General features: G+C 38.4%; 2 protein-coding genes across 3 annotated transcripts in view; one reads left to right on the forward strand and one right to left on the reverse strand.

Annotated features, from left to right (window-relative positions):
* LOC126754405 (uncharacterized) overlaps positions 1 to 18019 on the reverse strand; it is a 29028-nt gene extending 11009 nt beyond the window's left edge. Inside the window, exons 1-10 of one of the 2 annotated variants that reach the window (XM_050466333.1) lie at positions 16141 to 18019; positions 5218 to 5486; positions 4764 to 5124; positions 3408 to 4631; positions 2670 to 2883; positions 2163 to 2550; positions 1717 to 2019; positions 1191 to 1643; positions 929 to 1126; positions 47 to 873 (exon numbers count right to left, since the gene is read on the reverse strand). In XM_050466333.1, coding sequence (XP_050322290.1) covers positions 47 to 873; positions 929 to 1126; positions 1191 to 1643; positions 1717 to 2019; positions 2163 to 2550; positions 2670 to 2883; positions 3408 to 4631; positions 4764 to 5124; positions 5218 to 5303 — 4054 coding nt within the window. In that variant the 5' untranslated portion in view covers positions 5304 to 5486; positions 16141 to 18019. Of the gene's footprint in view, positions 1 to 46; positions 874 to 928; positions 1127 to 1190; positions 1647 to 1716; positions 2020 to 2162; positions 2551 to 2669; positions 2884 to 3407; positions 4632 to 4763; positions 5125 to 5217; positions 5487 to 16140 lie in introns of both variants that reach the window. The other variant, XM_050466332.1, reaches the window with a different exon arrangement.
* Positions 18020 to 20210: 2191 nt separating this feature from the next.
* Positions 20211 to 22497, forward strand: LOC126754838 (dnaJ homolog subfamily C member 21). Its single transcript, XM_050467005.1, has 2 exons — positions 20211 to 20974; positions 21047 to 22497. Exons 1-2 carry the CDS (start codon positions 20369 to 20371, stop codon positions 22223 to 22225), a joined length of 1785 nt encoding a protein of 594 aa, XP_050322962.1. The 5' UTR covers positions 20211 to 20368; the 3' UTR covers positions 22226 to 22497.
* The last annotated feature ends 20 nt before the right edge of the window (positions 22498 to 22517 follow it).

Consider the following 22517-nt stretch of genomic DNA (forward strand, 5'->3'; position numbering starts at 1 on the left):
TAGTTTTTTTTCGAAAATAAAAATTTGTAATTATCAAAGCGCTCACCCGCCTCCAAATCGAAACTTTTTTTGATGCGCTCAAATGTCGAGCTGCCGCTGTAGACCTTTCTCTTCAGCGGCTCGCTCTGAGGACAAGCTTGCATTATTCTCGTCTGCCAATCAGCAGCTGAATTGCCTGATTTTATCTTCAAACTGGTCACATTGTGGTTAGACAAATCTGCTTCATCATAGCGTGAAAGTCGTGCGAACTCTGGCAAGTAATTGTGGTTTACAGCATCCACATCGGAGATTTTGTTCGGTTGCTCTTTGTAATCGTCATTTCTTAGTTGATTTTCGTCATAATCTTTGTTTTGAAACTCGGAATCCGAGTCACTATCAAAGTTCTGGCTACGACGCAAATAAGCACCAAACTTGTGTCGAGCCACTGGTGATTGGCTACGGAATCTGCGTTCTTGTATGATTGTGGATTTTGTGCTCTGTGGCATTAGCCGGCCATTTAGTTGTAGCTGTGGGGATTGTGGAGGTTTTGATGCTTCTACTGATTTGCGCGCCGGTACCTCTGGTGGCACATTTTGATTGATGAAATTCGTTATGTGGGTTTTCCTTGGGCTGCAGCGACTGAACCGTGGACTATTAGGTGCTGACGCAGGTGCATGTCGCAGTAGGTCTATGCGTCGATTAATAGCGGCCGCTAACTCTTGTTGTTGCTGTTTCTGTTGCTTTTCTAAATGGATAGCATCCAAAGATCGTTGCTGCGCTTGCTTAAGCTGTTCGCGGCGTGTTTCTGTTTCACAGTTCTTTAACATTTCTACTCGCTTGTTGGCCAGAGGATTGACTCGTCGTGGACTTGAGACGGGTGTGTCACGTGGTATGCTGCAATGTATGAAAAGTTAATTAAATGTTTTACTTGTTGCAAATTAGTACTTACCTTTGCATACTGTTTTTCATAGAGACTAGTAGAGATTCAGCTTCCTGTATGAGTTGTCGGTACTTAACATCTGCCTCCAAATCTGCTTTCAACAAAGCCCGTTCACTCTCCGCAATTGTCATAAAACGTTTAGTGTCTCGTACGTCTGTAAACACCAGTGAGCTGGATCTATTTGTAAGCGGCGAAGTCTCATAAATCCTAAAAGCATATCATAAATTGTTCATGTCGCCTTCTCTTTTTCACATTTAGTATATGTATTTACCTATTCTTCGCTGTGATATGTCTTTGTCTGCGCACGCACACCGGCGTACCACCTACACTGCGTGACTTTCGAGATTTGTGTGGCGAATTCGGTTGTTCGTTACGATTTTCGGCACTCTTCTTGCGTGTCTTCAGAAAGCGCTTACGCCGTCGCTGTGAACTACTCCCAGTAGCCATGACTGCATGGCTTTCCTCTTGGCCATTTTTCAAACTTCTTGAACTTCTGCGCGATCGAACAGATGCGCGTTTTCCACTGTGCTGGTGCACCGACTTTGGACTCTGGTTGTAGTAATAACAACTGCCCAAATTGCAGTCTGAGCCTCTACGCTCAGAAACCTCCTGCATAGATGAGGTATCAATGAAGTCTATGTCGAGCAGCTCATCAGTATCACATTCATCGCCAGCATCCTGTCCGGTGTCTAAGTCGGAGGGACAATCCGTTTGGTCAGAATCACTGCTGCAAAACGTTCAATTTAAGTACTTATTAACCTTGTATTACCAATTAATGTAAGTTGCTTGCTACTCACCTGAGTATATCAGTCTCCTTCTCATACACGTAACTCTCATCAAATTTTCCCATCATCTCGTTCAGTGTGGCATCATCATCACTTAATATCGGCTCCCTGTTGCTTCCAGCACGCTCATCACTTACAACGCACACAGTCGCCAGCACGGCAGCTAGAGGCTGGCCTACCTTCATCTGCAATTGCTCTGCACGCTTACGACGCACAGTGTTGGGTGTGTAGTTCCTTTGCATATTTTCCACTTCAGTCAAAGACGAAGAGCTCTCTGTCGACTCATACCCTGCAGATACCTTGCCAGCATTGTTCCTGCAAAGCAGATAAAAATTAAGCGTTTTAACTGTGGCCACCTTTGTTCTTTTCTCCTTGCCGAGAAACTACACTCGTGCGGCTTAAAGCGCATTATGACGAAGTATTCGATTGCGCTTTCTACTTTCTACTCGACCACTTACATGTCACTTGACTGTTGGATGTGTTGCACTACCCGGCGTCCATCCGTTGTTGCATTACTGGATCTTTTTCCAGATGACGATGTGCTTGCGGCATCAAGTTCCCTTCGCCCACCTCCTGAACTTCCACTTGTCGTCATCTTACCCGGTTTCTGATGGCGCGGAGGCGTGCCGACAGCCTCAGGCAGCCTCGTTGAGTGCGCTGACGAGGAAATCGTCGACGTGTCAGATGTTGTTGACATCGCCGTTGGCGGCGGTTGTGTTGGTGGCGGTGGTGGCAAAAATGCTAACACATTCTGTACGCTTACACTTCCTGTCGCTGGTGCATTTGCTTCCATTGTGAGATACCACGGATTCGTACGTATGCGACAACGTTGTCTAGGGGAGGGCGCTGTGCGATTAAAGAGAAGATGAGCAATTCGAAGCGTGACAATGACATTTAGTTATGATATTGATCAGCGAAGTCAAGGATTTTGTTTATACTTTTATGGTATACTGAATAGGACTTACATTCAAAACCCTTCAAGGTGGGCAAAACAATAGTGTTACGTAACGGTAAGGGACTATGTCGTCCAACACTTTCAGGATGTTGGATGGCATGTGGCGCATCTAATGGTATGAACGGTTCATGATGCGTGCCGTTGTTGTTGCTGCAACCTTGGCCCATATCATACGAATCGGCGCGCTTGTATAGAGTGGAAGCATTGGCGAATGAAGTCTTCGGCTAAACAACGATGCAAATAATATGGGAGCAATTAATTTGAATAATTCTTTATGTGTGTATATTTTTATAAAGTTAACATTAACTCAGATTGTAGATGTGAGACTTGTTCTTAAAATCAAGGGATAAAAAAAGGGATGTGGAGAATTAGTGAGGTATCCATATACCATTGTACTAACCCTTAATATTATAATATAAATTATCAATTTTAAAAGTAAAATCCGTTATATTATGTCAATACTAAGGGAAAACATAGCTATAAAACTAAACACAGTCCATAAAAATACGCAACAAACATTCGGAGTATTGTTGACGGTCTTCAGCCTGTTAAATTTAACGATATACATATCACTTTTTACTTGACTGAGCAGAATCTGTGATTTTTAACCAGTGAATTAGTTAAACTTTTCAATAACTTAAACTTTAAAGAAGAGATAAAGGTTTACCAATTATCGATAAATTAACCCTCAAGTTTTAAATTCATTACTCTAAACCTAAATCTTCTAACTCAAAGACTATCAGCTTACCATAGGATCTATGGGAGACATTTCTTCTATTTTGTTCAGCCCAAATTTGTACCGCTGAGCCTCGATGGCCAGCGAGTTTACGCTCTTCGGAAAGTAATGCGTGCCGGTACGCATATTAATATAGTATTCCGGTGGCGTGTAAATGGCGCCTGGTGAAGTACCGTCGGTGGAATAGCCAGTAGAGTAAGCACTTTCTGGCGATGAGAGACTATGGAGCGGTACGCCAGCCACATTTGCCCCTGGCTGTGTGCCGTTTAGAACGTGTCCATTGCCAAACCGTCCGCCACGCAATCGTGAGCGCTGACAGTGCATAGCTGCTAAATTGTTCAAATTACCAGACTGATGATTCGAGGAAAACTCGCCCGAGGTACGGCACACATATCCATTACCCGAACTTTGAAAGTGTTGGGATATATATTCAGCGCTGCCACTTCTTACATACGTCATCGAGCCATTCGCATTCAAACTGTCATTCGAGTTGCTGCAGCTTTGAATCTTTGACGGCAAAAGACGGCCGTAGCGCGTGGATGCGTCATCCTGCGAACGCCTGTCCGCGTAGAGTGAACGGGCAGGTGTAAACGAGGTGAGCTGCTCGGATTTGGGACGTTCATGTATGAGGAAAGGATTATTTCTATTGTTGTTACTATTGTAATTAGAACTACAAAGATCAGGATGACGTAAAATAGTGCGGATCTCCTCATAATGAACGGTATTTGGATCCTCCTCTTCGAAATGTCGCAATTCTGTGGTACTGTTATCCTGTTCCTCGGGTGTAGGGAGAGGTTTTGCAAATGTACTATTATTATTGCAATTGTTGTGACCAGCTTTACTATTGCTGTTGTTGTTGCCACTTGAGTTCATGGAAGGCTCTTTAGAGCCAGTGGACCACGACAGCGACGAAATTGATGACGAAGAGCAATCGGCGGGATGTTGTACTGTATTCTGCGGCAGCTGTGAGGGTTGTTGCTGTTGTGATGGTATGTGGTGACCGTACGATTGTGTGAATGACCTTGCTTGCAATGAACGATCATCACTTGAATTATCCTTACTATTTGGCACTGTATAAGGAGGTTGTTGTTGATGTTGCTGCTGTTGATGGTGATGGTGATTTGTGTGATGCGATTGGCTGCGTACGCGATGTTGTGGCGCATATAGGAAATTGTCGGATTTCGGTGAAGTGATTGTCTCCTGGTCCGGTGACTGCCAACCGTAACGACTCTGCGTCTAATAGAGACCAAAACGAAAAGAAAAATGAGCTGAAACACACAAAGAACTCGACCCAGACCCAAATAGCCAATCATCCCTATGACGATTTAAATGGCCCCCTATACATTAAAATTCCCGCAGTGAACTTACATGGCCTTGAATAGGCGAGACTTCACGACGCCTGACCGGACTAGCAATGACACTGCCGCAACCGCTTCCACTACCACTGCCACAACCGCCACCGCCACCGCCACCTCCACCATTGTGATGATTAGCACCGAATGAGGACATCGTGCTGGGCGAAACCATTACTGTCGTCATTGTCGGCGCCGCGGATGCGGACGAGTTGGCAGTGATTGATGGTGACGTGGAAGACGCGCCGTTACTGCGCGCGTGATGAAGCGTAAAAATTGCGCTCGAATTGTTGCTGGAAATCTTCTTGTTGCTGCCAACGTGATGCTGATATGCCTCATGACTACAGCCCGCGGCAGTGGCGGCACTGACAGTATTGCTAAAAGGAAAATGCGGAAAAATAAGCAAATAATAAAAGACTATTACGAGAACTGCTCACAAATCCAAACTTGGTATTTCAGTTTTATTTTACCTGTTTGTAGTTTTATTTTTGGCGCCCTTCTTACGCGGGCGCCCAATGTGGTTTTCCATCCATGAACGTAACTTCGAGCCGAACATCGTGTCCGAAAATTTAGTTGACGTTTGAGTTTTAATACTTTTTTATTTATTTATAATATTACTTATGACTTATTATTTAAGTATTGACTTCAGCATTGCTTAATTGTATGTATATCATTTCGGTTTCATTCCTGTATATGTTGAAAACAATGGACGGATTTCGTCAAATATTGCACCAAGAAACTAGAAAAGAAAAAAGTAAGTTAAATTATATTCTAAAGTAGTAAATATATTAAAATGGAACAAATATGACTGTTATTACTACAATAGGAATCTGGATATCTAACACTAAGGAATAATTATTATTAAAGCCATAACACTAAAAAAGACTTTTAAATGATATAACGGGTGATTTAAGTAGAGGTACTCTTTTCAATAGCCTTTTTTGACAGATCACGCCTGAGTCGTATCAAGCTGTATCCAGCCGTAACTGAGAGTGTACACGAATACCTTGCAGAATTGATTCGGCGTCGTTCGCAGTAACTCGGACTGACATATGGAACGACTTGGCGCATTTTACGTCAAGATCTTAAATTAAAAGCGCACCAAATACAGCTTGCGCAAGAACTGATGCCGTTCGACCTTTCCAAGCCACAACGCTTCGCTCTATCGACTCTTGAAAAGTTCTAAGAATATCAGCTAAATTTTGTTCAGTGATGAGGTCCACTTCCGGCTAAATGGGTATGGAAACAAGCGAACGTTCCGCATTTGAAACAAAGAGCAACCTGAAGAGCCGATCCATATTTCTCCAAAAAAGATGCCTGTGAGAACGTAACCCCAATGGCGATCGTTGATAAACGCCATGATAACCAACTATTTGATGCCAGTAATTGATCACGGTGACATTTGATTTCAACAGGATGGCGCCACTTCCCACATATCGCATATATCAATGTATTTATTGAGAGAAAACTTCGGTGAGCAGATAATTTCACCTTTCACATCACACCGTTAGACTTTTTCCTGTAAGTGTATGTAAAGTCTTAAGTCTATGCGGACAATGCGGCTTCGATTCAGACCTTGGAACAAAACATCACGCATGTCATTCGACATTTATCAGTCGAAATGTTCAAACGAGTCATCGAAAATTAGACTCAACGGATGGACCATCTGAGACGGAGCCGCGGCCAACATTTGAAAGAGATAATCTTCTAAAAATATATGCTAATGAATGTTCTTTATATCTATTGAGCGTAATAACTAAAAAATAATCGATTTAAATAAAAGTAGTGTAATATACATATAGAACCAACTATATGGTTCTGAAAAAGAGATCAACTTCACACCGAACTCAAAACGAAATGAGATAACATAGTTGAAATTTTAGAAGCGATGTTCGGTGGTTACATCCAACATAATGTTTATTCCATATCCAAATGGAAATTGGTGAAGGTCCTCCCTGTCGAGTGTGTAGGTTACACAATTTAGTTTGACGATAATAACTTGTATAAATATTACCTAATAAATATGTGTTAAGTTGTATGAAACTATATTTCATGAGAACTAAAACAAAACTTTCGCCAAGAGCACTCTTCTGTTCATTATTTTTGTAAAATACTCGCTTCTACCTATAACTCGAGATAAATTTTAGATATTTACTCTTTGTTTTTTGACCAAACTCAAAAAACAAGTGCTCATCTTACATTTATCAAATGTTTATAAAGGTAAATCCATGACTACAGGCATTTGTTTTTATGTGCGACTTGAGATTAAAAATCTTTGGTGAAACTTCCACCTTGATATCCAGCCAATGCATAACTTTTAGTAATTTCCTCCAACCCAATAAAAAGACAAACTTTAGCGCTTGGCAAATGAAGTCGGCCGGCTAAGGCCACAGTTTTTTTAACAAAAATTTGGCCAGAAAAAAATTTGTCTAGACACCGGAGATTGCTGTAATTGTGTATGATGCAACGGACAATTTAATATATGTTTTCATACATCTTATAGGGATATATAGTATACCATACACTACGATGAGCAAAGAGTAAGACTTTGTTCATAATTTTAATTTATTCTTCAAAATCTTTGTCGTTGCTCTCAGAGCCTCCTTCTCCTTCAAATTAAATTTCCGGAACAGTTTTCAATGCGCGTATGGATTCACGTTTAATGTCTTCAATTGATTTAAAAAGGTTTCCCCGAAACGGTCGTTTGAGTTTGCTGAATAGCCAGAAGTCACACAGAGCTAAATCAGGCGAACACAGTGGTTGTTTGAAAATTTGGCGAACAACTCACGAAGCATCAATGCAATATGCAACGGTGCATTATCATAGTGCAAAAACCAAGAATTGTCGACTCATAATTCATAACACTCAAATAGTATTTCTTGCTAACAGTTTGGCCGGTCGGAAGGTATTCAAAGAGCAAAACATTTCAATAACCGAAGAAAATTGTCAACATAACTTTGATTTTTAACCTGCTTTGACGTGGTTTCTTCTGCTTCGTCTCACCTTTGTACGTTATTCAGCCGATTTATCGTCTGTTTCCGGATTGTAAGCACAGATCATAGACTCATAATCAGTAATAATACGATGCTAGTACTTAAGATCTCTGACTGTTAATCGTCGTTTCTAAACTATATATTTCTTTATTTAATTCAATTCCTTGATTCAATTGATGTTGATCCGCCGTGATTCGTCGTCAACGCGTTCTCGACCCTTTTTGAATAATTTGTACCCTTCAAAAACACTTTCTCGCGACAAACAATTATCACCGAAGGCTTTTTCCAACATTCTGAACGTTTAAATAGAATTTCTTTGTTGAATAATTTCACTCACCGCAAAAATTGCCGAATGCACTTTATGTACATACTTCAGAAAGACAAACGTATACTAAACATTAATGATAAAGCAGTATTGGATGAAGATTATACTTTGAGTAAAAAGCAAATGGCAACCGTGTTAAATGCTGCACAACAAAAAATTTCAGACGATTTGAAGGCTATGGGAAAGAAACAAAAGTGTGGAAAATGGAATGAAAGATAAAAGGAAAACCAAAAACTATTGTGGAACTTTGCTTCAAAGCCACGAAAGAAAATCAGTTTTGCAACGAATTGTCACTGGCGATGAAAAATGTATTTATTTTAAGAATCGTAAACGGAGAAAATCACGGGTTAATCTGGGACAACCATCAATATCGATTGCGAAAACATGTCAATTTGGTAAGAAGAAAATCGCCCAAAAGCTTCTAAAACCTTTTAACTGTTTACGGATACACAAAACGCTACAGGCAACAAATGATCAATTCGAACAAAGCATTGATCGAAAAACGACCAGAATGGGCACTTGCACACAAAGCAAAATCGGTTTAGGATACAATCAAAGTACTTGGGTATTTCTAATCAAACTTCAACTTATTTTTTCTTTGTATTTATACTAATAAATATATAAACAAATATGTATCATTTTAATCGACTACTTTTGGCTATTTTCCGCTGGCGACATTATTCCATCAGTGTAAATCGAAATTTCCAGAATGGAAGCGAGCGAACCATTGTTGTGCTACACGAACTGATACATATATGTATGTATGTAGCTTCGTCACCGCAAACTTCACAAATTTCATTGGTGGCATTCTTCCCTTTTTTATACAAAAATTTAAAATATAGCGAATTTCTTTATTATTTTCACATATTTTTGAACAGCTGTAACTTATTTCAACTTCCCCGAATTTAAGAATTTATTGCTAATTGAATGTCTGAAATGCGCACTGTCCTCCAAAATATCCAATATCCGAAATATCCAATATTCCTAATATCTTTAATAATATTAAATATATCAAAATACTGAATGCATATTAAGAATAGTGATTCACTAATGTTTTATCTTTCATCCATCATACAAATTTAAATCGATTCGGAACAACTTGACTAAAATGATGCGCATATTTTTTTTTAATTCAAAACTCATTCGATTTTGTTCGTTCCTTCAATAACATTTCCCTCATAACAAACGATCTTCTTCGCCCATTTTCCAAGTATATTTTCCTGTTTACCTCAATTTTTCAAATGACTTTAAATTATGCAATACATTCTTGCCACCCTCCGGATAACTCAATAGAGCGCTTCGCAATCAATGTTTTACATGTGAAACTTGCCGTCAAATACCATAGTTTGCTAAAATGAATTTCAATTTCTTTGAATCAGCATGCGAGCGGAGGGTAAATGTGCCTATGTGCATACATATGTATATGTATATATAGTATGTTATTTGGTTTAACGCCCGCACTAACTTCGTTACACATACTCTTTCACTTGAGTTCGTAACAATAACTTCCAGTTGTTCTAGTTCTGTCAACGTTTCATATCAAGTGGCCGACAGGCGGATATGAGCATATGTATGTATGAATATGTGCCTGTAAGGGGTCCTAGTTAGGCCCTCACATTCTACGTGCTTAGGCAGGCCAACAAGCCAACTTGGAGTCAAACTAGCTCAAACTGCATCAAATTGTAGGGTAAGCTCTCGCATGCTTTTTGTAATACTCTTACCGACCGATAGGCGCTGAAGCGCGTATAATTGTTCGTAAAGCGGTGTGGCGATATCCGGCATCGCCCACATACGTAAATACTAGGCGGACAAGACACAAATGACAACTATATTATTTGTTATGACAATGGGAGCCTTTATAGGAGTTAAGAGAACTACATAAGTATTTCAGATGCTTTAAGCATTAGATATTTGTAAGTGAATTTCTATCACAAAGTTCTTAATTTTGACCAAAAGAACCGCCAACTCAACGAAGAAAACTAAAACAAAACAAGAAAAAACGTTAACTTCGGTTGCACCGAAGCTAAATACCCTTCACAGGTGCATTTCTGCTAGTAACTATGTGTTCAGTTTATATGGAAGCTATATGCTATAGTTAACCGATCTGAACAATTTCTTCGGAGATTACATTGTTGCTTTATAAAATAATATATACCAAATTTCGTGAATATATCTTGTCAAATGTGAAAGTTTTCCATACAAACATTTGATTCCGACCGTTCTGTTTGTATGGGAGCTATATGTTATAGTGGTCCGATATCGGCCGTTCCGACAAATGAGCAGCTTCTTGAAGATAAAATGACGTTAGCAAAATTTCAAAAGGATATCTTAAAAACTGAGGGACTAGTTCGTATATATACAGACAGACAGACGGACAGACAGACGGACATGGCTAAATCGACTCAGCTCGACATACTGATTATTTAAATATATACTTTATAGGGTCTCCGACGATTCCTTCTGGGTATTACAAACTTCGTGACAAACTTAATATACCCTGTTCAGGGTATAAATATTGCTTCAGCTTCCGACCTTACATAATATTGGGTTGTCAAAAAGTCTTTTCATATTTCAAATCAAACTTCAACTAATTTTTTTATATTTATACTACTAAATAAGTAAACAAATGTGTACAATTTTGGTCGACCACTTTGCCATTTTCCGCTAGCGACATTATTCCCTCAGTGTAAAACTTTCATCAGTGTAAATCGAAGTTTCGAAATTTTCGGAACGGAAGCGAGCAAACCATTGTCGTCCTACACGAACTGATATAGCTTCCTCTCCGTAAACTTCACGGATTTCATTGGTGGTTTGCTTGGCATTCTTCCTTTTTATAAAAAAAAATTTCAAAATATAGCGATTTTTTTCATTATTTTCACTCATTTTTGAACAGCTCTAACTTTTTTTCAACTTCCCCGAAATTAATTTGATTAAATGAAGCTTAAAATTTCACTTTTCCAATACTATATGGTATGACACATTGTGATTAGTATCATTAGCGATATACGAATACAACGGCATCTATTGACAAAATACGAAAAGACTTTTTCGACTACCCAATATAATCCATGCAATTTTATCAAGACTGCAGAGTTCAATGAAAGAACAGATACTTTCTAGCAGTGACGAGGTAAAAATTTCATAAAAAGATGAACTTAAGTCGAAAAACATTTAGCTCAACGACATCTGCGACATCGGAACACTATCATAAAATCGTATCAAAATAATATCAAAAGATGAAATCGATGAATGCTGGAGGCCGTCAAAAACTAGCTTTTGATAAACCTCACCAAGGGGCTCCGAAAACGGCTACCAACTACGTGATACTAACGTGATAAAAGTCGACGACCTCACATTGGCAGACAGCCGACCGTCTTTGGGTGAGAAAGCCAATAGTTGGATCCGTGAGAATATTTCACAGTACTGCTTAGTGCTGCTTAATAGTCCTCCGATGGTGTGTTTTCGACTACCTAACGCCAGAAAGTTTATGGTCACGTTTCTTATACCTTGAGCAAGTTATATTCAGTTTGCCACAATGTTTGTAACACAAACAAGGAAGTGTCGAGAGCTTATAAAGTATATGTACACTTGAATAACTAAATGAACAGTTCGACGAGCTGAGTTGACTTTGCCCTATCCGTCCGTATGTTTGCGAACTAGGTCCTCATTACTTTTTCTCACAAAGGTATGACATCAAATTAACAATAACTAGGAAGAATTGGAGCAGGCCGTTTCAAATAGATGACAGCGAGGTAGCCGGACCCAAACCCGGTAACCAAAGTATGGCTGCTAAGGAGGGAGGGTATGTAGATGCCAAAGGTGTCGCTACTAGTAGTGCGGCTGTCAGATAATCTGCCAACAGGGGGGTGGAATTTTGTAAAAGCTTTCGAAGACCCCATAGCGGAATCTGGCGTGAAGACCAAATAGACCACAAGGCAAACTTTGTTATTTCTTACAAAGGAACCTATTGAACCCGCTGACGAAAAGTGGCAATAAGGTAAGAATTACAACCAACAATTCGGACGCCGATAACATCGGAAAGCGAGATTCGCGCAGTCGAGCAAGATACTACGGATCTAAGCTTGCGAACAGACTCTCAAAACTTTATATTGAGAGTGAGCTCGTAGGCGCCATCTTCAGCTAATTAATATCCGTTATAGAAAATTAGCTTCAGTAGCCCTAGCAATAGAACAGCTGCTAAGGTGAGGCAGCGGTAAGCTAGAAGACACACATGTAGGAAGATGGCTGAAAAAACGTATTACTAGCATTAAAATGAAGCGACTAGCATTCGGCCTGGCAAGCATTAGAGGTGGCTTGTCCAAAAACATGTAGTAGAGGAAGAATTAATCCCTTATGGTGGTCTCCCGAACTTAAAAATTACAGATTGCAGGAACCTGTTTAATTTAGCCAAAATATCCAAAGTCGAAAAAGATTAGGATAGATATTGCAACCTCATAAGGTCTATCAAAAACATATTAGGAAAGCAAAAAGGAACTTTTGTAAAAATTGTTGCCATCATATCGGCAAGAAGCGTCCTAAGTTCAGACCAATTGATGAAGGCCGATAGGTACATAGCATTTGATACCTTCAGACGTCAGATCTCAGCTGGATGGTATCCAGTATAGAGTCTTTGGGCATACTAATGGATACGCTACGCATTTGCCAGATAGCTCTGAAAACCATACACAACACAAAGGAGGGATAGACTCCATTCCTGTAGAAAGCAAAGTGCATTGGGCGATAAGGATTTTCAAGTCCATCAAATCGCTAGGCGTAGACGCTTTATTCCGGGCTCAATTACAGTAGTCTTAAAACTACGTAATAGTCTTGTTAGTAACCTTTCTTAAAGGGGCGCTGCAATTAAACTCAGAAAAACTGACTGTTTCGAGCATGCGTATTTTAAAGGAAATTAATTGAACAGATTCTCACGAGCAGTGAATAATTTAACGTTGGGACTTTCAACGACGTGCAGATCTATTGAAAGAAGTACACCTCAAAGAGGCGTCTTATCTCCAATTTTCTGGATCATAACAATGAATAAATTACATTTGGATATAGAAAAGAAGGGGATACATGTTGTGACCTATTCTGAGGATATTAAATTAAATTTAGTATTGTTCACTAAGAAATACAGTACTCCAGAAGTCATGCCCCCAATTTTGAATGGTGGAGTGGAGATAAGGCAAGCTACTTAGGACAAAACAAGAAGATTTCTTAGAAACCAAACTTAGACGCCAGAGTGAAAGCTGCTACAGCACTTTACACCTGAAACATCATGACGGGTCCAAATGGGAATATACGCCTAGGGTAGCTCATTGACTTACACAATAGTAATTTTACACTTGCTTCCAACAGAGTTGCTCTTTAAACAACTGACAGCGAAGTCAGCTCTTAGACTAAAGGAGTCCTCCCAATTAGTCGCCCATAATAAGGCGAATTTTATGATACTTAATAGGTTCCCGTTTATTTCCACTACCATGGATTTTTGAAATCCTTTTGAATTTAAACTAAATTCGGTCCCCAACTAACCGAACTAAATAATTGAGTGGGAGGTTGTGTTTTTCAGCAAAATTAGATACCGAAATTGCCTTCCGTTTACCAGACCCTGAAATGGTCTTCCAAGCGGAGATCGCAACAATCAAAGAAAAAAAGTGGACGTAACATCACATTTCACAATTAACCTGCAATGGGCATAGTAATATGGGTGTAGCTGAAGTTAACGTTTTTTTCTGTTTAGTATTCTCAAGGTGGGATCTACATTGAAGAATTCTCTCGCCGGGCAGCAATTGGAGTCGAATGATATATACTACATATACATATATAAAATATGAACACCTATGAAGAAGTCGAAACATCTTTCGTTCAAGTGTATTGAAGGAGACTAAGAAGAAGGGGAAAATCTCAATTTTTTAAAAATTTCGGTTTTCTTTTGTAGGCGGCCATATACATACAAGTAGTAAAGAAGCATTTATTAATCTGTTACGGATATAACAGTATACATATAATATATAGTATTGCTCAATAAATTAAATCTTATAATAATAAAAAAGTTCTTTTTGAGTACTCTTAAGAGAAGAAATGGCAAGTCTAAGAAAGTCACCATATCTTGAATAAATGAATACAAATTTACATTGCTCTTTTTCCATTTTTCCACACAATACAGAGGCATTAACTTTTTATACCCTGAAAAGGGTATACCAAATAAGGGCTGCTACGAAGTTTGTTACAACCAGAAGAAAACGTCGAAGACTCTATAAAAGACATACATATATAAATAATCTGCATAATCAGTTGAGCCGATATAACCATGACTGTCTGTCCGTATATAAGCGAATGACAGTTTTCGACATATCGATTTGAAATTTCCATGCATCATTTTCTAAGGTAAACTGAACGATCATAATCAAGTGCTTTTATGGAAAACTTTTTCATTTGATGAAATATCTTCACCAAATTTGGGAAGGGTTACTATCTAAGGTAACAATACAGTCTTCGAACTGAAAAATCGGAATCAATTGCTTGTATGGAAAAATAAACTTCGATTGAGGAGATATCTTCAAGAAATTTAGCATTGCTTATTATTTATTGAAAGGTACAATTCTCGAATTCTATTACCGTTTTTTTTCTTGTTCTCCGAAAATCTCTAAGCCCAACTTTTGGCTTGCTTAAACAGAAATTAAATTCCAAATACTTCATATATAAAGATCAAACTCTATAAGTCACTGTTTTGTCCAACCGGGAGAAAGAAGAACTAACGGCGCTCTTGTTATGACCAATGATTCTATGTCATGGGCGTACGTCTTATATCTGCCATATAAAATGACCGATTAAAATCAAGCTCTTCTACAGAACCTTTGTATTTGTGAACGATATTGAAGTTGGCGGTTTTTTCTTGTTTGTTTCAAATCTGTATTAAATCGAAAATATTTTTGGAAAATCATTCCGATACTCTCCAATATTGTTGAATTTATTGCCTCATTGAACTGTGCACCCAACGATTCTTAAAGATGAATTCCTTTAAGTGTTGTACTCTTATATTTGCATAGCAGTGCACCGACCAACTATCATCGACTTTTCGGTGAGTTTAGATTGCACTATTGGGACACATTTGCAATTGTTTGCCATCATTATCCGTTGCCATTCAAATCCCGGCATAATCATCAACCAAGCAAGAGATCATCCGAGAAATGGCACTACAACCTCGTAAAATTGAAGAAATAAAACAAGAACAACAGAAAGGCAGAAAGACAGAATGAAATCTTAGAAATATGCTACGCTACACGCTTTGGATTGGAGAGGTTTCAGATTTTTATTTACTATTTGTACTATTTGTGTAGGCGAAATTTCAAATTAATGTACGAATAGAAAAGTACAAGCTGAAGTTCACTGAAAGGCGAGCGATGCGCGGCGTGACGGGTCGGAAGGAGCGGGCGGTGCACACAAAAGGATACAATGTGAGCCTGCGAATGTGTGATAGGCGAGCGTTTCATAGCGAAATTACACTAAATATAGACAACTCTGAAAAGTTGTTGTCGCTGTTGTTATTGTTGTCATTGCTAATGTTGTAGCTGAAAAGCAGAAAAGCTGAAAAGCCTCCAGGGAGCATTTTATGCTGATAAGAAAAATTCAATGCAAGAGCTGGCATGCCACGGCACACCACGCCGCTTGGCTATGCAGCTGAGCCCCTCCCTTAACGATCCACTAAATGGGCGCCTGCAGTGCCACGAAAGTGTACAACGCAAAAAGCGCCGCCTGCCCCGCTCCCACAACGCATGAGGGATAGTAGTTACACGAATGCTCTAGCACACTATCGCCGTATACATATGTATGTGTGCATTTATGTGTATGCATATGGTTACAGAGGCAGTAAAGCCAAGCGGAAGGGTGAGGGGAACACACACAGTGCATAAATACACTTGTGTGCCAATACAAACACCGACACAAATATAGTATGTATAATCGTATGTGCTCGTTGTTGGAGTGTTTGTATGCATACTAACCTACGTTGTATTTGTGTGCATGTGTTGTTTGTTTTTGTACGATATTATGCTGTGCCGGAATGCGGCATCATTTACCTTATCCTTTGCGAATCCTGCAACTGCCGACGCAGCAGCGTCATCATCATCAGCGCCGCCAGTATATCCTTCATATCCTTTGGCTTATTGTTTCAGTGACAAAGCGGAAATGTGGGCAATAATAACAACAACAACACGATAATCAAATACGAAAACAAAAGCAAAAACTTTAATAGTTGCCGTTGCAGATGCTGCTTCGTCACACCACCTGCGCCCCGCCTCCCACTGCACCTTATCTCCCGTTCGGCTTGCTCGCTTCTAAGCTGTCGGTGTACTGTTTGTTTACCGTTTGGCGTGCAAAAAATGTTTCCCACAATTCGGTTGTTTATTTTTGTTGCGACTGCACTAGAATTCTGAATTCAGCAGCGCTTTTTGTTGTTTACAGTCGGCAATTGAGAGTGCTGGCGCACTCGAACGCCAGAGAGAAAGAGAGCGTGTTCAACGGTGTATATGGTGTATACGTGAACCTCGAGTGCCGGCTTGTCTGTTCGGTTCGACTGCGTTGTTTGGTGGGGTGGGTGGCTTACGTTGATTGACTGTTTGTTGGCACACACGCAGGATGCTTGCAGGATGCGCGCTATATCCCTGCAGCTATGAGGTGGCGGGCGGTTGCGGGTGTGGGTGGGTGGGTAGCTATTTGTTGGTGGACGCGTTCAAGCAAAAGACGTTGCCGGTGGTGGTGGCGGTGTGGACTGGCTGTGATTATGAGTGACTGCGTATGCAACAAGGGTGGGTCGTTGTTGGTGGTTAGTTGTTGCTGCTACTACTCCTGCTTTGTTGTTGTAATTGTTTTTGCTGCTTTAATGTTGCCGCTTGCTGCTGTAGTTAGTCTCGCTATTATTGTTGTAATTATTTGACTCTGTTGGCAATGATAGCGGTGGTGTCGGTTGGCTTGTTGTTGTTATTGTAGTTGCATGGAGTGAAATTTTCGTATTCTCGACAGAAATGTTCAATTCTGTCGGAATTTTCTGTACTGTATCAATTTTTCGCATTCACCTACACACTCAAGTACACACACTTATGACTATCAACGCACACGTGCGCAAATCAATACAAACACATAAATAATAATTTTGAGATTTGTATACGATTTTTTGGTGAATCTCTTTTCCAAACCTCAATTTCGTGCTTCCTTTTAATTATTATTTTTGCTTTACAAACTATTGCTGCTTAAGTGGAATTTTTAGCACTAATTTGATTTGATTTTGTTTTCATTATTTTTGCCTTTCGTAAATACTCACGGCACCATTGCACACCACTACGACTGCATTTCTTTATATGTTATGCGATGTTACACGAATTTTACACTATGCGCCAATCTTTCAACTTTACCGTTTGCCGTTACGCCAGCGGCCCTCACGCACCCCGACTGCCGTTTCCGCTCTCATCCAGCAGCCAATGTACTCATACACTGTAAATGGCGTCTAGCCACACGAGAAAAAAATACGTAAACGTTTCTTCTGCGATTTTCTAAATTTTCCAGCCGATTTCTATCTAACGGTATAGCACATTCATATTATTGTAATGCAATTCGCTGCTGCTCATTCATGTTTTTCGCAAATTAACACACACTTTGCCTCGCCGTTTCTCTTCTTGCTCGTGTTTCGCAAATAAAATGGAAATTGTTTACAAAATAAATCAATTAAAAAGCGTGAAAATATGCACAATAGCCGCGACGATGGTCAGCCGCCAACTAGTGTTTTTGTAGGCCGACAATGGATGCGAGTTTTTTCCGTCTCAATGTATCCACCTCCCGCCTTCGTCCTGTTACGCTGGGCGACTTTATATGTATACTTGTGTCTCTGGTTTGTCAATTGTGTGTGATGTAATAACCGTACGTGCCGTTATGTTCCGTTAACCGGAAATGCGTCCGCAACGTTTGAGATGTACCAAGCAACTGATTCGGCGACTATTGACATCCGCAACCCCTGTGTTGGAGCGTCACATTTTCTTACACTTGTGTGCATTCTCTCGCATGAGCACACGCACATTTTCACGAACCAAATGCGGCAATCGAGGCCCACCAAAATGTGGGGCGCTAAAATGCGCATTCCTTGAAATCAAATGAATACTGAAACTCGTGAAATTTAAGTTTTGAGTATAAAGAAAGTTAAAAAAAGTGTAAATCTTTTATTTCTAGAGAGTCATGTGTAACAGTGAATTTCAGAATTTAACATCAGCACAACTCCTTTCAGTGGCCCCTTCATTCGTGAGTCTTTTAATGCCATTCTAATGATTTCAAAGTATGCTTTTAGGCACCAGCGGCTAGGTAAGCCGACAGAAAGGGAAGGAGCAAAATGACAAAACAGAATCGAAACGGAGTAGAGTCTTTTCAATAACTTAACCAAAACAAATTTAGAAAAATATAATATACATAAAAAATTCACAGCAATTCTCGAAGAGATATCCAAGATTACACTTGTTAACAGAAAACTCAGTGCAAATCACATACTAAGTGCATAATTCTTTTCCTACCTAAGTATGTAGAATCATAGATTAGTTTTTTTGAATCCAAACAGTTTTCTAAGAATGTACAAAAAAATAAGGTCTAAATTAAAAAAGAGAACAATAAACTTTTATATATGTATATACTTTTTTATATTTTTTATATTTTCTATTTATTAAAACCACATTGTTATGTATTTGTGTATAGAAACGGTACCTGAAATCCGCTCCTGCCTTCTATTTACAATTTTTCCTAACTAAACAATGGATTCGGTTTGGCGCAAGCGCATTGTGAAGGTCTCGCTCTATATGCAAGCGACCTTAGTTGCATATTAAATTAAATTAGTTGTAGACGATGAGTTTGCAACGTTAACGGTGTTTTTAATAGCCAGCTTAAGGAATGCAATAAATTTTGATAATAACGGATTTAAAAAAGCAACCGAGTAAGCAGAAAAGCAACCCCCATCTCCTTTTCATTAACGCGCCCATTCGAAAATTAATTGAAAATCCGAGTTCAAGTGCGAATGAATTGAAATTAATTGATGTATGGAAAATGTTATTAAAGCGGACAGGTTAGAAACTGGGTTCTTCAATTAATTACTATTATTTCGTGTTAATCGGAGGTTAGCTAAGTTAACGAAAATTTTTTTAAACTGATATCTGGCGAAACACATCTATTAAGCTTAAACAGGTTTATATATGACGGTGGATTCTGAGTATCGGCCCAAAAAATGTTTTGAGCTGTAAAAATATATATCAACAAAATGGTGACTAAAATAAAAAAAATATTTAATTTTTTTTTATCAAAAACTTTATTTTAAAAAACTCATAAAATTCAAAGTATATTAAGTCGTGGCCTTCTGTGAAAAATTAAATGGACTAAAAATTATCTTATTCTAGGAAAGTGTAGGTAAACTATACTGACAGAAATAAAAAAAATAAAAAAATAGTAATTTTAAAAGAATTAGCTGTTTGCGGTGATCCAATTCCCCACGAAGATCCATGCGGTGACTATTACAAATTCTTGGAGATTCATCTAAAATAAATTCGACAAAAAAATTTGCCTTATTAGTAGACAATCTGCCTGTTCGAGCCTTATTTTAAATTAAAAAATAACGGTTTCAGATAATTGGTTTCCAGTTTGTCGGAAAAAAACAGTTAATTGTTCATAGCAAATATATTATGTTAAAAAATTCTTCTATAAGGCACAAGTTTTTTATGATTTCAAAAAAAGATATTTAAATTGCATTGAAATCTATGGCGAAACAGAAACCCAGAACGAATTAAAAGAAATTAATTATTGTATGTATGTATATATTATATATGTACCTATATAAATAAATATATGTACATATGTAAGATTTTTATTTCAATATTTTGAAGTTAGAGTTGACAAACTTAGTCGGTTATATATATTATATTATATATACATTTATATATAATATTTATTTATTATTCGTATTTACAGGCATTTGCTTAAATATTTTTATTTTTCATATAACCGACTAAATTCGTTATCTCTAATCCCTCTAAAGTCAACAATATTTAAACAAAAATCTTTCACGTGATACGGCAACACCAATAAGCCAGCTGGCAGCTTGACAGCTCCCATATGTGTGGTGTAATTAGCAAATTTCAAAAATTCGTGCAAAGTGAATTTCCAATGTGTTCGTGGGTATACCGCTGATTTTCGTACATATTGTTTTCAATTTAGTTTCAGTATATTGAGAACAATTGGCAAAATTTCAAGCGAACATCTGTAGAAAATTACTAAAACAAATCGATGAAGTGCTATTACGAAGAATTGGGGGTTGCACGCGATGCAACTGATGGTGATATAAAGTCTGCGTATCGCAAATTGGCATTGCGTTGGCATCCAGATAAAAATCTCAATGCGCTAGATGAAGCTAAAGAACGTTTCCAATTGATACAACAGGCTTATGAAGTTCTGTCTGATCCACAGGAACGGGCATGGTATGATAATCATCGCGATCAAATATTGCGAGGCAAAAATTCTGACTACACTGAAAATTGTTTGGATGTTTTTGAATATTTCACATCTTCTTGTTACCGTGGATACGAAGATGACGAAAAGGGTTTTTATGCAGTTTATCGAGAGGTGTTCGAGAAGCTTGCTGCAGAAGATGCTGAATTTATGGATGATGATAGTGAAATCGAGAATATTCCAAGCTTTGGTGATTCGAAGAGCAACTATGAGGAAGTGGTTGCACCTTTCTATGCCTATTGGCAGTCATATTGCACAAAGAAATCATACACATGGCTTTGTCCATACGATGTTAAAGACATAAGGGATCGTCGAATATTGCGTGAGGTTGAAAAAGAAATGAAAAAGGTTGTGCAAAAGGCGCGAAAAGAGAGAAATGACGAGGTAAATAATTGTTAAAAATATTTTTATTTAAACATATACAAATACACTACACCTTAATCTTGACAATTTTAGGTGAAAAATTTGGTGTCATTCGTACGCAAGCGAGATAAACGTGTGCAAGCATACAAAAAAGTACTAGAGGAACGAGCTGAACTTAACCGTAAAAAGCAAGAGCAGAATAGATTGGAGCAAATACGAAGGCGACAACGTGAGGTGGAAGAGATGCGTCAAAATCAAAAGCAGAGCGGTCAAAATAACGATGAGTATGAGACACAATTGAAGCAGTTAGCACAAGATTATGGTGACAGCAGCGCTGAAGAAGAAAGCGAAAGTGAGTGTCAGGAAGAAGGAGAAAATGAAGATGTTGCACTAGAGTCTGTAGACGAACAATTATATATGGATGATCTGTATTGTGTAGCTTGCAATAAAGCATTTAAGAACGAGAATGCGTATGCAAATCATGAAACGAGCAAAAAGCACCGGGAAGCCTTGGAACGTATGAAACTCGAAATGCAAGCTGAAGAAGAAGCTTTTCTAAACAGTAATGATAGTGAAGAACATAGTCTAGAATTAGAGGATAGTGAAATTGAAGAATTAGACGATGATAATTCTATAGATGATAACGCGTTTGAAGATATATCCGAAGAAAGTGAGTTATCTGGAACTGTTCAAGAAGAACTGAAATCCAGTAAAGAAAAATTATTGGGTGATTTTAAATCAAAGAAGAATAAAAAGACACGAAAAAATAATAAACACAATAAATCTTTGCCGCAAACAACCTATGATGACGACGAAGAAACGTTACCATCCGATTTTCTGGCTCAAGCGAAATTAGAGAGTGATGAAGAGGACTGGAATAATAAAAGCAAAAAATCGACTCGAAAAAATAAAAAGCAAGGGAAAAAGACTATTGTGGAAGAACTAGAGACTAATTCTTTAAAAGTAGATGCTAAAATAATAGACAAAGCGAATGCGACGGTTGTAACTGTTAAAAGTGATGAACCTATTCCAAAACGTGTACCTAAGGCAAAAGAAACATCCGCCAGCATAAAGGAGAAAGAAAATAGCACAGATTCGTCTGCAACATCACACGTGTGTGTCACCTGCCACGCAAATTTTCAGTCTAAAAATAAGCTCTTTGCTCATCTCAAGATCACCAACCATGGGGTCTACATACCGAAAACCAAGACGCAAGTAAATGCAACAGCACCGGACGGCAAAAATAAAAAGAATAAAGGAAAACGAAAGTAGACCCAAATTAATTTTAAATTTATAGACGTGTAACTTCTGTTCATGGAATCATTCTTAGATGTACTATTTATCTATGCTAATTAATTGAACATTTAATTTAATTTTTGAATATTTATTGTGTACTTGAAAAATATACGAATATAATTCGGTGCTCTGTTTTGTAGAAAAAGGTTTGTGAATATGTTTTGAATTAATTAGTATAAATATTTAAAAACAATGTTCAGTAAATTTACGGGAGCTCAACACAGCCAATAAACGAGATATTTTTAAAACGTTTTAAATTTTTTTTGTA

Source organism: Bactrocera neohumeralis, chromosome 4, assembly GCF_024586455.1.
Source record: "Bactrocera neohumeralis isolate Rockhampton chromosome 4, APGP_CSIRO_Bneo_wtdbg2-racon-allhic-juicebox.fasta_v2, whole genome shotgun sequence".
Lineage (NCBI taxonomy): Eukaryota > Metazoa > Arthropoda > Insecta > Diptera > Tephritidae > Bactrocera > Bactrocera neohumeralis.